Genomic DNA, 13570 nt, shown 5'->3' on the forward strand with positions numbered 1-13570 from the left:
AACTTGTAACTTCCAGGGCCTTCCCTCACCAGCCCTGTTCCACCAAGTGAATTTCCTCTGTAGCCTGCCTGCAATAACACCCCCCCCCCCCCACACACACAAATATCTGCGATTTTCAACCCTGCCCAGTTCAGTGTAAGTTCTTATATTTCAAGCATATCACTATCGGAACCCACCTGGCTTTGCAAGTCTAAAAACAAATAAAAATTTACCTTACAGCTCAAGCCTCTGTTTTATTATTGGGTGGGGGGGTGCAGCCTTCTGAAGCATTTGTTGAACTCCACTTTCATCAGATCGGGACAATGCAGCTCCCTTTGCCTGACTAGACCAGCAGCCAAAGCACGTTTGCTTACTCGCGAGTAAATGTGACATGTGGCTTACTTTAGCTTTCCCTATGGCTCAATACATTTGTCTGCTTGGAGGGAGGGACTTCTGACAAGGGGGGATTTTCACGTAACACACCGGCACTGGAAAGTTGGATAGGATTGGGCTCTCAGTGTCTCTATCTCCTTCTGCTGTCCTGGTCATTGCATAAGAACAATCAAGCATAATTTTAATCACATCAAGTTAATGCCTGAACTGGAATCATACTGGAGAGTTCAAGAAACAACCAACAGCCTGATGAGCCTGAACCTGAAAGGGACCCACATGTCTGTCAGGGATAGTCAAAATAATTCTTGTTATTACTAATGATACAGGCTAATGGAAGCCAGCCATTCATGTTAAAGCAAGTCATTTGAACAGAGCAAATGCTTGGCAGTTTGGTGGGGAAAATGTTCAAATGTTTCTTATGTTAATGAACCAAATGTCAATGTTATATGGGTGTTTATAGCTAAATAGTTTAAAACAAATAATGTTTAAGAAATAAGGAAAATAATGCTTAAAATATATGAAATCCACTATATATGTCTGAAGAAGTCTGAAACTGAAACAGCAGACAAGCAGTAAATTATTCTTAAGAACTGTCAAGGACACAAGATAAGGTACAAGCTTCAAAGCAAAGAAGTTGGAATTTCCCAGCTGTCAAGTTTAATTGGCGGAGTGATGGATGAAACTAGACTGAACAGAGTAGTTCCCTTTTGAATCAAAAATATACTCCCTTTTGCTTGAAACACAGAGTTGCTGAGAAGCACCCCAAGTCATCTGAAGCCTTTAAAAGAGGGGAAAAAATGTATTATATTTTAAGATGTAATTTAAGCAGGCTTTCCTTTTGAACCAAATGCAGTTGAAGTTTCATAGATAATGCTTGCTTGTTTGCAAATACTTTTCAATGCTTTAAAGTGAAATCAATATATAAATTGGCTGTCAGGGAATAGTTTGATTGCCTGATATTATTAAAAGATAAATAATAGTATAGAAATATACAGAATAAGTAGAAATCATTAAATTGAAAGAGACTTAAGTCTCAGATGTAATTCAAGAGACAACCTTAGCAAAATTAATTAAGAGTTTAACAAAGAGACTCTATAAGGAATGTGGTATGAAGTCACAGTTTACAGATAAGAACTCTGTATATCTCTGTAAATTCAAGGTTCTGTTTAATTGGAACTCAGAGACAGATTAGAGAACTAAAAGGAGGCAGGAAGCAGGACACCTGAACCATTAATTAGGAAGAGTTATAGCAGATAACTAAGAGTTTATACACAGGTCACAACATTCTAATGGGAAGAAGACCTTGGCAAAACAGTAAATCTGCTGCTAATTAAATTGGAGTTTTGACAAACACAAGACACTTGCAAATCAAAAGGACAGGAACAAGATAAGTAAAGTTGTCTATGAAAAAGCCCCTAATTAGCAGACATTCCTGAGAATCTCGGTCAGAGGTAAAAGCTGGCAGAGAATTAAAGCTTGCAGACGATCACCACTCTTGCCTACTGAATTTGCTTTTGAACTTTGCTCTTGACCTTGCACACTAACAGTAAAGGGAAAATAGCTAAATATTAGGAACAAATAGCTGGAAATCAAGAAGTTAAAGAACAAGTCCATCTTCCATCCCCAGACCAGAACTTGTTTGTCTCTCTAGCAGAAGCAGCTCAACTCTTGTCAGAGTAAATAGCTAACCACAAGTCTGCAAGAGGAAATGGCTAGCTGCAACCATAAGGTTACATGCTATCTGCTAGCTCTATAGCTGTCATGTTAGTGTCACCTAAGCATTAACTTCAGAAAGGAGAGATACTAAATAAGAGTAAGGGGATACAGGGTGGGATCTCATTTGAAGTAATGTAAGCAAACAAAGGCGGGCTAATTGTATTCTGTTTAGGCGCTTCGGATTAGCTGGGGTTGTGGGCCTAAAGAGCCAATGGGCGCAGTGTAGGGTTTAGAGCAGGGGTGTCCAAAGTTTTTGGCAGGAGGGCCACATCATCTCTCTGACATCGTGCCAGGGGCCGGATTAATTTACATTTTAAATTTGGATAAATTTACATAAATGAATATATTAAAGATGAACTTATATGAATGAATGAAGGTCTTGCAATAGCTCAAGGCCTATAAAAGGCCTTGCACAAAGCAAGGCTGGCCTTTCCTTTGCTGCTGCTACTGCATCACAGACGTGAAACAACAAGCAGTGGAGGGAGCCCTCATCCCTCAGCTCACTCGAGAGGCCAAACAGTTGCCCTCACGCTGAGAGCAGTTGCATCAGGCCAGTGTGGGCTCCAACAAATTTCCAGAGGGCCAGAGGCTTATTGGAGACTGGGGGCTCCCTGAGGGCCGCATTGAGAGGCCTTGAGGGCCGCAAATGGCCCCAGGGCCGGGGTTTGGGCACCCCTGGTTTAGAGAATATATTCTGCCAAGATCTCTAACTAAGGTGTGGCTTCTCTCCTGTGCATATTGAAGTCCACCAGCCTTTGCAAACGCTTCAATAAACCTTTGCTCTGCATTTGACAATTGGCTGGAAAATCTGTTCTTAACATGTCTCTGCAAGTGGACATGTCTCTGCAAGTGGACATTCAGGAGGACTCTGCAAGTGCTGGACTCTCTGCAAGTGGTAGACCAATCATGTTACACAATGACCCTGTTCTGCAGAATTTATTTTGGTTCACTCACTCATAGGGAGGCTAAAAATTTATGCAGTTTACCAAAGTCCTGCTCTGCCCACTTGATCATAGCTAGATTCTAGATTCTAGATTCTGAGATTTTTGTGGTCAGTGCTCTGCTCTCTCACAAATCTTTGTGACCACAAGGGCTGCACTTGCTCAGCTGTGTATTTTCAAGTAAGCTGGAGTTAGAAAAAGGAACTGTGAACTTATTACCCCATCCTGTACTTCTTGGGTGGCACTGAACAATAATGGCAGCCACAATTACACACATTTACATCAATCCTTCCAAGGAGGTAGGTGTGTATGCCTGTGGACAGAAACATGCAGCTACTGTCCAGGGCAGGACTAAGGCCAGGCCTGTTTTCTCAAGGCCAAAGCTGCCTTTTGCTCTTCTCCTCCACACTTGTTACCAAATGACCAGGAAAATGCATCACCATCCCACTGTCCTTAATAATAATCAGTCTGCTTTGATGCCCCTGTACTAATTTTGCTTAAATAAGAAGCGGTATGCTTGCAAGTGCTGACCTAGAGCCCAATTCTGTGCTTGGTGGCACAGCCGTAAGGCACGTTCACGAGGCTTGCCGCTGGGCTCCCGCCCGTGCTAGCCCGGCGCCGGCTGGTGCTGGGCTAGTGCTGGGCAGTCACCCAGCATCCGTGGCTCGGTGGTCTCACGGTAGGTGGAGAGAGGGACGGGGCGGGGAGGAGGCCAGCAGGGTATGGAGAGAGGTATGCCAGGGGGTGGGCGGGAGGTGTGCTGGGGAGGGAGGGAGGAGGATCAGCTGAGCTCCGCTCTGCAGGATCCTAGGCGCTTGTAGAGGGCTTGGCGCCCTACACGAGCGCCTTTACTTTAAAGTGACTAGCCCCATTGCGGGGCTGCTCACCTTACTCAGGGGAAGGGGACAAACTTCTCCCCTTCTCCCCTTCTCCCGAGGCGCCTCCTGCGGTAGAGCAGGAGGTACTGGATTTGGCAGCAGCCTTCCTCAGTGCTGCTGAGCCTGGGTGCCCTGGGCAGCTCAGGATTGGGCTGCCAGTTTGCAAACGGTGCTGAACAGAAACTGCAAGGCCAGCCATGAGCTGGTGCAAAAGATAAAGACAAAGGACGAATAACAGGAAACTATCTGTGTGAGTGTAGTAAAAGAGATAATATAAAAAGTACATGCAGAGCAGAGCTTATTGGGGTTTTGTTGCTGATCTCTTGTGTGGAGACAACCCCTCCCCCCATTTGCAAATGTCCAAAATAAATGCTGACCCTTTTTCCTCTGAAGTTTGTGTGCCTACAAGTTTGTAAGCCTCACTGGTGAATGAAAGCTGATTTCCCTTCAGGAACACACTCAACATGATCTCCAGGCCAGGAGGTGGTCAGGAACATGCTGCTTAATGTGTAGGATGGGGGAAAAGGCACATTGCTCCCCCATTACAGTTTTCACTGGGCGTGATGAAGTCCACCCAGTGGTAGAGGTGGGTGTGTTTGCCCCCAAGTGCAGTGCTTTATGTTTCCCCATACAAATAAAAGGCAGCCATTCACATCAATAGGAGGGGCAGTCAAGGCTCAGGGAGAGGCGCTACTGGGTTGGGTACTAAATGGTCCCCTGCTTTTCTTGATGGAACGCCTTGGATTATATGGAAATTCCAATATAACAGGTTAGTGCTTGGGAAGGTGTCTAGATGGGGCCCTCACTGGGAGTAGTCTCATGGGCCTGGTTCTTAGCCCTTACCACTGTGCAGTGGAGCAGGATGCCATAGAAAAAGAAGGGAGATCTTGCAGTGTGTAGAAACCCAAGGGATAAAAAGTGGCAGATGGGGATAAAGGGGAGCCACCCCTGGTGCAGGTAAATGCTGAAAGGAAGTCAGAGGGTGGAGGAGGAAGGTGGGCTTGTGGGATGAGGTGGGGTGGGGTGAAATTCTGGAAAGTCTGCTACAGCAGGAGTGATGTTGTCATCCATGGGGAAACTCAGGTGCTGCCTGTGAAATGTTTTCAAAGAACTGTAGGTGGGAGGAAGTATCAGGCTTAACGGGAAAAGTACCAGCCTGCCCTGCTTCTCTATGGATGGATAGAAGGGGTGGGGGTGGAAGATCGAGGGAAGAAGGGATAGCTATAAGGATGGGAGTTTGGGCTTCATTGGATGAGAGTTCCAGGAAACAGAGAGAGGACAGAAGGGGAGCTTACTTATGCATAAGAAGCAGGGTATATTCTTTCTTTTATACATGCAGGTTTGCCAGATACAATGGAGGACAGAGTGCCTAGACCTTTAATCACTCTATAGAAAAGGAAATTTGGGGAGGTGCAGCTTTTTAAACCCTTCCATGTTGAGCGGCACCTGCCCAAATTCCCCCTTCTATGGAGTGGTGAGTAAATGTCTAGGCACTCTGTCCTCAACTTTATCTGGTCACCCTGTATACATGTAAACTACTTGCACTTTTCCTAGCAGCCATATGGTGGAGCCCTACGTAAGAGAGTATATCCTGTCATGGAAACTTTTCCTTGCATAGGTAGGTCCAGTGCCTGAAAGCCCTGCGGGACACAGTGTTCTGTCGCAGGAGGAATGGGCTCCTTTGTGCAGACTGGGGGAAATGCCACTTCTGCACAAGGAGCAGCAGCATCTGACCACCCTTGTTTAACCTCCTCTTACAACATGGTCCTCCTTCTCATTATTTAGACCAAAGGGCTACAATCTACTGGACCTTGTCTGACAATATTTTTTTTATGATTTTTTTTGGGGGGGGGGGGGGTGGCTATATGGATTTTACTGTTCTGGGTATGAAGTTAGCCACCTTGGGCATCCACTAACATCAGAAGAAAAGGCAGAATCATATGTTTTAAAGTAAATAATAAATTCAGTAGTGGACCAAAGGACATTTTGAGTGCCTGCTGTAAACAAAGCAGTTGTAGGACAAAGCAAACAATTCAATAACGAGGGTTCAACAGTTCACTAGTTTATCTTGTGGGTCGCTGGCGAAGCAGCAGTGCAGCTGGCCAATAGCGTGCAGAGGATGCTGCAGACTGGCAGTGGACAGGATTGGGTTTCAGATCTGTCCAGTGATGACCAACTGCAGCTGAGCACAGGGCTCCTCCACCTTTAATACTAGGGCAAGAAGGTGTGCTTAGGAGTAGGTTGCAAGGCTGCTGTACTTTCTTGTTAGGAACATTTTCAGGGAAGTAGTTCACTGACAAGGAGCACAGGGGAGAAATGATGCCAAGTGGCCCTTGTGGCTGATACACAGATCCTTGTTTGTCCTCGAGTCACAATTGGCTATTCTCTCCTAGAGAAATGGCTGGAGGGAGGCATCCTGGGCTCCTACAGACTTTTGAAGATGAGCCTTCCTCCTGTTGTTGTATTGCTGCGTGATTGAGTAAGGTTGACTGTTGCAATTGGTAAGAAGTTTATTTTCTCACTGTAGTTGCCACGCTTCCCACTCCATTAATTACTAGATCTTATTGCTCATTCTCTCTCCCCCCCCCCCAACTGAAGGTCACGATTTGCTTTATCTTGTTGGAGCAGTCCTGGAATGAGCTGGAATCCCTAGCATGTATGCACTGCTGAAAGAGAGACGTCTGCATTGGCTTGGCCATGTTGTGAGAATGGGCGATGGCCGAATCCCAAAGGATCTCCTCTATGGAGATCTCAAGCAGGGAAAGTGCCGTACAGGTAAACCACAGCTGCGATACAAGGATATCTGCAAGAGGGATCTGAAGGCCTTAGGAGTGGACCTCAATAGGTGGGAAACCCTGGCCTCTGAGTGTCACGCTTGGAGGCAGGCTGTGCAGCATGGCCTTTCCCAGTTTGAAGAGACACTTGGCCAAAAGATTGAGGCAAAGAGGCAAAGAAGGAATGCCCGTAGCCAGGGAGACAGACCAGGGACACACTACACTTGCTCCCAGTGTGGAAGGGATTGTCACTCCCGAATTGGCCTTTTCAGCCACACTAGACGCTGTTCCAGAACCACTTTTCAGAGCGCGATACCATAGTCTTCCGAGACTGAAGGATGCCAATGAGGTGAGGCTGAGTGATGGGACCTAATGAGAAGTGGGTGAGAAGGGACCAAGCCCTTCCACACTGGAAGCCAAAACACAGTCATAGAACCCATTCACTGTCACACTCCCAGGTAGTCCAACCTGGAACTCCTTAAAGAATAATGAATAATGGTGCATGATGAACACAAGAATAATGGTGCATGAGCCAGGTGTCAGCAGCTGAGCAAAAGGGATCTGCTGTTAAAGAGAGGATGGTGCTGGTCCGTCAATCTTAGCATTTTCTCTAGCCTAAAGTAATTTATTACCTTTAGTGAGCTGAAGCATGGAATGATTCCTCATTGTTTCTCCCTCATTCCTCTTGGAGGCACATCCACCCACCATGCTCAGCATCCAGCTCACCCAACAAAGCCTGCAGTTACTCCAATGTTGGCTGAGTCAGCAGCCACCAGAGTTCCAGGCAGGCGTTCTCCCAGTTCTGCAATAGCAGTGCTTGAATGTCAACAGTGTACTCGGGAGTGTGCAGAAGTGATTCAGAGCCAATCCAAGTGTAAGGCAGGAGATCCACTGATTCTAACTCTTTTTAAACTGGTGCAGGGGATTCCAAAATTCAGCATCGTGGGGGAAGGTTGTGCTTAACGATTCCCTCTCCCAGGCCATTTCCCAGTCTAAATTGGTCTTCGAATCTGCTATTAGACCTATGATCAGGGAATAATACAAGAGCACCTACACCTATAGTACTCCACTCAAGGCTAAAAAGCTCCAGGGAAGTAACTTAAACCAGGGAAATGGTAATCAGGTGGGAAAGTTCAAGACCCCCTTTGTCAGGCCTGCTGGTTCAGTCAAACCTGGAGCTCCCCTGCACCTATTTTAAAGTTGTTTTTAAAAATGTCAGGAGTCCCAATCACAGATTTCTTGCATTGTTTAGTTTGTGCCACAGTTTTTTCTACATCTGACAATCAGTGTTAAAGAGGTACAGCCTGACTGACAGGTCAGGGCAAACAATGAGCTGGGGTGTGTGTGCTTGTGTGCAGGGACAGGCAGCTTCTTGGCTAACAACTTGAAGATGGTGCTGCAGCCTTCAGAGACAGGCAATGACACTTTGCTTAAGCGAGGGGCTTCTGCATATGAGAGCACTTGCAATACCTGTAGGTAAGTAGCACCCTGCAGCTTTCAGAACTTGTCTCTGTCCAGCTGCCTTTGAAGCCATGTGCCTGATGACTGGCCTGCGCTCTGGCTTGGGAAGCAAGCCAAAGCCAACCACATGAATATAAAAAGCCCTCCTTGTTCAACAGAGGGAGGGCAAGCCTGAAAACCACGTCTTGTGCTGGCATTTCTGAGAACCACAGTCAAGCAAGAGCTGCAATTTCCCTGTTTTATATATAGATGGGGATGAAGCTGTGCGCTATATAAAGGGCCATTCCTCCCTGGCTTCTCCAGATACTGCCCCTGCGCAAGATAGTGCATTTCCTCTGGCTGGCATCATGGACACTTCATACCCTCGGGAAGACTACTTGCCCATGACGTGCAACAAGCAGGACCCTTCTCCCACCGTCATCACCGTAAGGCCTCCTGTGGTTCCCCGGGACTACATGATCTGGTCCATCTTCAACACCATCTATATGAACCTCTGCTGCCTCGGCTTTGTTGCTCTTGCCTACTCTGTCAAGGTAGGGGAATTTGGAGTGAGCTCACTGTCCTACTTCGGCCCCCACAGCAGAGCCATTTGCTTACCTGAGGTGTCTTCCAGGGAATTCTGGGAGGAAAGAAATTCTCAGCTGCAGTGATGTGTTATTCTGCACAGTAACAGCACAAAGTCTGCTGTGACATCTTAGATGTCATTTCTGTCTGCTTAAGTGAACTACAGAGAAACATCCCAGCTGGTCAGAAAGGAGAAGAGATACCGGTTGCAATCTTACACACACTTTCCTATGAGTAAGCCCATTTAACACAATGGGACTTCCTTCTGGGTCTCATTCAGTGCATGAAATTGCACTGAGACCTTTATTGGCCCAGCCTGATGGGGGAATTGGCAAGTTTTTGAGTTTTAAGAAGATCTTTTTTATTTCATCTGAACAGTATTCTGAAATCAAAAGATTGCATACTGCTTCTTATAAAGATTCACATGGTGGATTTGACAACTTTGCTAAGAATTTGAATTTAAATTATGGAGTTGGAATTAAATTTTAGATTTAAGTTTTAAATTCCTGGTGTTTCATCAGGAATTGCAGCAAGAATATGAAAGCGTAATTCCTGCTCATTTATTTAAGTAATTTATGGTTTTCTGCTGAACTCTAAAGAACTTTTCATCCACTGTGAAACGGGGGCGTGATCAAATGTGAATGTGATAAAATGCACCTTATGTGATGTCAAAGGAATACGATGGCCCATGTCACCTGAGCTTTCAAGATATGCACAGGTGATTATTTCAAAGAAAAAATTGTGTACAGTCCACAGGCCCCAAATGAATCATTCCATTTGGTAAGTCTCTGTTGGAGGCTTGCAAGCCACTGGCAGTCTAGGCAGATGTATGCTTGGAATTTTATTTACTGCATCAGCTCAGGACAGAAGCACAGAAAAATATTGAAGCATGTTTTGGAGAAAGCAGACACCTTGTTTAGGGTGTTTAGGAGTTGCCACCTTGTTTAGGGTGAAGCTAGGTGACAATTTTAAAGAGAATTGAGAGTGATATGGTGGAGATAGTATTTCCACTCATTTCTTTGTCCCACTGTTGTCTCTGGTCAAACAGGTTTTGAAACCATTTATGAAACCTACAGAACCTATTTGCCCAGAGCCAAAAGCAGGATAAATGTCCACAGCATGAGCTGCCTCCCCCCTTTTCAGCTAGTGTTCTGAAAGATGATAGTGTCTGGACTCATTGGCCCTGCTGCTAAACCCTTTTTGATCAGCAGCCTGACGAGTATGGAAAGATAGCAGGTGAAGCTTTCCTTGCATGGAGATAGAAGTGGTGAAAAGGTTTTACCTGCTGTATTATCAGAAGATAATCAGGTTATTCTCAGGTTATTCTTTAAGGTCAGAAGAGCAGAACCAACAGAAAGTTGACACCTCTGGAGAGAATCAGACCCGTTGTGTGAGAGGCAAAGACAGGGTTAATTTCAGAGGTGGTGTGCCATGTGCTTTCTTGCACTGACACAAGCTCAGATTCCATTGTTGATGAAAATGAAGCAGAACAGAAAGGGGGAAGATACCTGTGAGGACGGAGGAACTTTTGAGAAGGTTTGCATTGAGTGAGATATATCATGGTTTTTTAACCTGCATGTGGAAATTCTGATAACTCAGTGACTAATTAAGAGAGTATGTTCAAGGTGTGTTTTGTGATTTTTGACAGAGCCATGTAACATAGCAAGAAGGAGAACTGGCTTGTGTGCAATCAGACCCCACCAAGACCTGGGGAAGGGTTTGAGGGGGATTTTGGTGTGGGAGTGGTGCACAACAACTGTGTTACAAAGTGAGAGGCACCAGGAAAACCAAGATGAATGGGTGGCACTACCTTAGAGCTCTGCGGAGCAAGTGTAGCCTGGTTGTGGCTTTACTGTGTAACTTGTATTGTGAGGCAATGTTTCCTGTAATTTTTACCAGGCGTATATGGTGCCTGCATGGAGCTTTATGGGGACAGGTCCGGAGCATTCAGTGATGTTGTAGTCACTGAGCGCCAGAGTCCTGTGATGGAAGCTGTGCAGGTCTCCAGCTTAGAGGGAAAGCTGGTTGTGACACGTTCCTGCTACTGCTAACTCTCTGGATCAGCCATTTTCAGCCACTGTGCTGTGGCACACTGATGTACTGTGAATGGTCCACAGGTGTGCTGTGGGGGAAGTTTGGGGAAGGGTCATTTATTAGTAGGGCCATTGGGGGGATGTAAGCCCCCCCACCAACTGCACAGCGTGCCTTGTCAATTGTCAAAAAACTGATGGTGTGCCTTGACAATTTTAGTACCTTGTCAGTGTGAGATGAAAAAGGTTGACAATCACTGCTCTAGATTGTGCAATGCTCTTAAAATCACTGAGGTTGACTAAGCATGTGGGAGTTTCTTAGTCTGCTACTTCAGACTTTTGCTTTAGAAGTGTGTGTAGCATGTTGGAAGCATCAGACACCATGATCAAGTACCAAGCTGCATGGGCTTTTAACAACATTCCTCCATGTGGACTCTACCACATGTACCAGTCATACAGTTTTCCCAGTTTGCTCAGTGGAGCAGAAGGGAACAGCATGGGGCTGGCACAGGGTTCACGTGGCTTGTAGGAACTGAAAGTGCTGAATATATCAGGGCATGTCTTTACTTAAGCTCTCAGCTTTTAATGTTACTTTGATTTCTGATGTTACCCAGTATGCTTTGTGTTACCATAGTTCTACTCTCCACAGTATGTTTCCTAGCCCATCACTGCCTTTCTTTGTAATACTTCTAACCATCAGGGTTGTTTCTGTCTCTCTTGCAGGCACGAGATCAGAAGGTGTCTGGTGACTTGGAAGCTGCCCACCGCTATGGCTCCAAGGCAAAGTGCTACAATGTCCTAGCCACACTGTGGAACGTGGTGGTGCCATTGGTGCTCATTGCTCTGGTGATCACCGGTGTCCTCCACCTCTCCAAGCTGGCTCAGGAGTCTATGGACTTCCTGGCCTACAGACTCTTTCCTAATGAGGAGGACAACAAGTGAGCCGAAGGCCTTGAGAGTGCCTCGAAACTTCTCTGTGGCCATTAAGATGACTCCTTTCAGAGACTGTCAACTGGTATCATCCAACCACTGTACAATACAAAACCTCTGCTCATTTTAATTTAATTTACACCAATATGTTAATGTGCCTTGGAACCATCACACAGTTCACCCTCTGGGGTTGCTGAAAATGTAGGAATTTTTCTGATGCTTCCTGCATAGTTTCAAGGCTGAGCTGTCTGCCGTAGTGTTTTCCACCCGTGGCAGCAGAACTGTTTGCATCTTCATTGCTTGTCTCTCTCACTAGCTAATATTTCTGTTTACTCTTCTGCTGCTGGGCTTTCACCCATTCATGGCAGACAAATAGGCAGTAATCATACAGAAAGCAGGTAGCCATGATATTCAAGTACTCAGTTTGTACAAGTAGAAATATGTAAATATTTGCATACAAATATGCAAACTTAGCAATGTGTCTTTTAAGACTCTCATTAGTTAGTGTGTTTTTTCAATATAGGTTTATTTACAAGAACTGTTGCATGTGTATTAATTAACATGCTTTGATGAATGTGTATTAAATTGTACATAAAGGTGCGTTTTATTACTGGTGAAAGTCTAGAACAAACCTCCTGTATTGAACAATTAATTCATTTCAATGGTGTCTCCTAGAAGGAACCTGTTTATCCATGTGATGATGCATCTATGGAGACATGTATTATCTATTAACCTGGAGAAGACAAGGGAAAGTCAAGATCATGTACCCCGTACTAGGAATCAAGTGAATAATAGCGCTAAATGTGTTTGTGTTTTCTATAAGTCTTTGTATCCTTGCCTAATATTGACTCCAGTCAATCTTGATTGTTACTATTTAACTAATTAAACAATTTTACTACACCCTAGTATCTTGGGCACTTGGTAGTATCTCTGTGTTGATAAAAATATGACATGGTGGGTTGGCTTTCACCTTGGGCATATTTTCAAGCCCTAATTCCCAACAATAAGAAAAACAGACCTGTTTTAGTTGTAACAAACACCAGGCACCATCATACTCTGGAAGCACAGACCCTGCACCTTAGAATAACCTTGCTCCAAACCTGCAGCTGTGAATCACAATGATTGGAGGGGACTGTGAGATTTCATACTGATTGGAGTGCAGCAACCCCCATGGCCGAAGAGAGAACAGAGTTAATGGGACAATGAAATTAAGAAGCCTGGTAGCAATTCCTTGTATCTTCAGCTTCTTTCAAAGAACCCAAGTCTACTGTGAAGGGTGAGGGTGAGAATAGGAAAGAAGTTCAGACTAGATGCTTAATTCTTGAGCAATCGTTCAACTAGATTGGCATCGAGGCCTCCCCTGAAGAATAATACCAAACCATTTGCAAATTTGAACAACTCCCAGCATCTCTGTGGATCAAAGGTGGCCCAAATAGTTTAATATTTCCCCAATTTACAGGTGCAAAGACAACCATAAGGCAACTCCACAATTCACAGCTATGAGCAGACTTTCTTGTGAACCATGCTGACTCTGTATCACTGCTTGACCATTCCTTTGCAGTGTTGGATCATCTCAGTGTTGAATCAACACCATTCCCTCTTCACAGAGTGTATGATTCATGAATCCCTCCCCCCACATTTAAGGAATTAGTAGCATGGTCATAGCTCAAAAGGGACTGATTTGTAGAAAGTCACCAAGTAGAAACTGATGGCTTCACATTCAGACATTCCATCTCTCTCTCTCTCTCTCTGGGTCAGTTTGCAGTTTCCATATGATCAATGCAATGTGCAATTCTCTATCCATTTAATAGCGAAAAGGAAAAAAAAATTAAAAGATGAACCAAACTCCTAAACTAATCAACACACCTGCATTTCTGACATACCCTTACTATGGAAATATCCAT

At 44.9% G+C, this 13570-nt stretch overlaps 1 protein-coding gene across 1 annotated transcript; it reads left to right on the plus strand.

Moving 5' to 3' along the window:
* Positions 1 to 8489: 8489 nt before the first annotated feature.
* On the plus strand, positions 8490 to 11678 carry LOC136636334 (interferon-induced transmembrane protein 5-like). The gene is made up of 2 exons (XM_066611349.1): positions 8490 to 8675; positions 11460 to 11678. Exons 1-2 carry the CDS (start codon positions 8490 to 8492, stop codon positions 11676 to 11678), a joined length of 405 nt encoding a protein of 134 aa, XP_066467446.1.
* The last annotated feature ends 1892 nt before the right edge of the window (positions 11679 to 13570 follow it).

Source organism: Tiliqua scincoides, chromosome 1, assembly GCF_035046505.1.
Source record: "Tiliqua scincoides isolate rTilSci1 chromosome 1, rTilSci1.hap2, whole genome shotgun sequence".
NCBI classification, from domain to species: Eukaryota; Metazoa; Chordata; class Lepidosauria; order Squamata; family Scincidae; genus Tiliqua; species Tiliqua scincoides.

Bases quoted from the DNA above. Each gene is read 5' to 3' on its own strand.
- LOC136636334 (XM_066611349.1), top strand. From the start codon at position 8,490: ATGGACACTTCATACCCTCGGGAAGACTACTTGCCCATGACGTGCAAC. The intron at 8,676-11,459 runs GTAGGGGAATTT...TCTCTCTTGCAG, and splicing joins CTCTTGCCTACTCTGTCAAG to GCACGAGATCAGAAGGTGTC.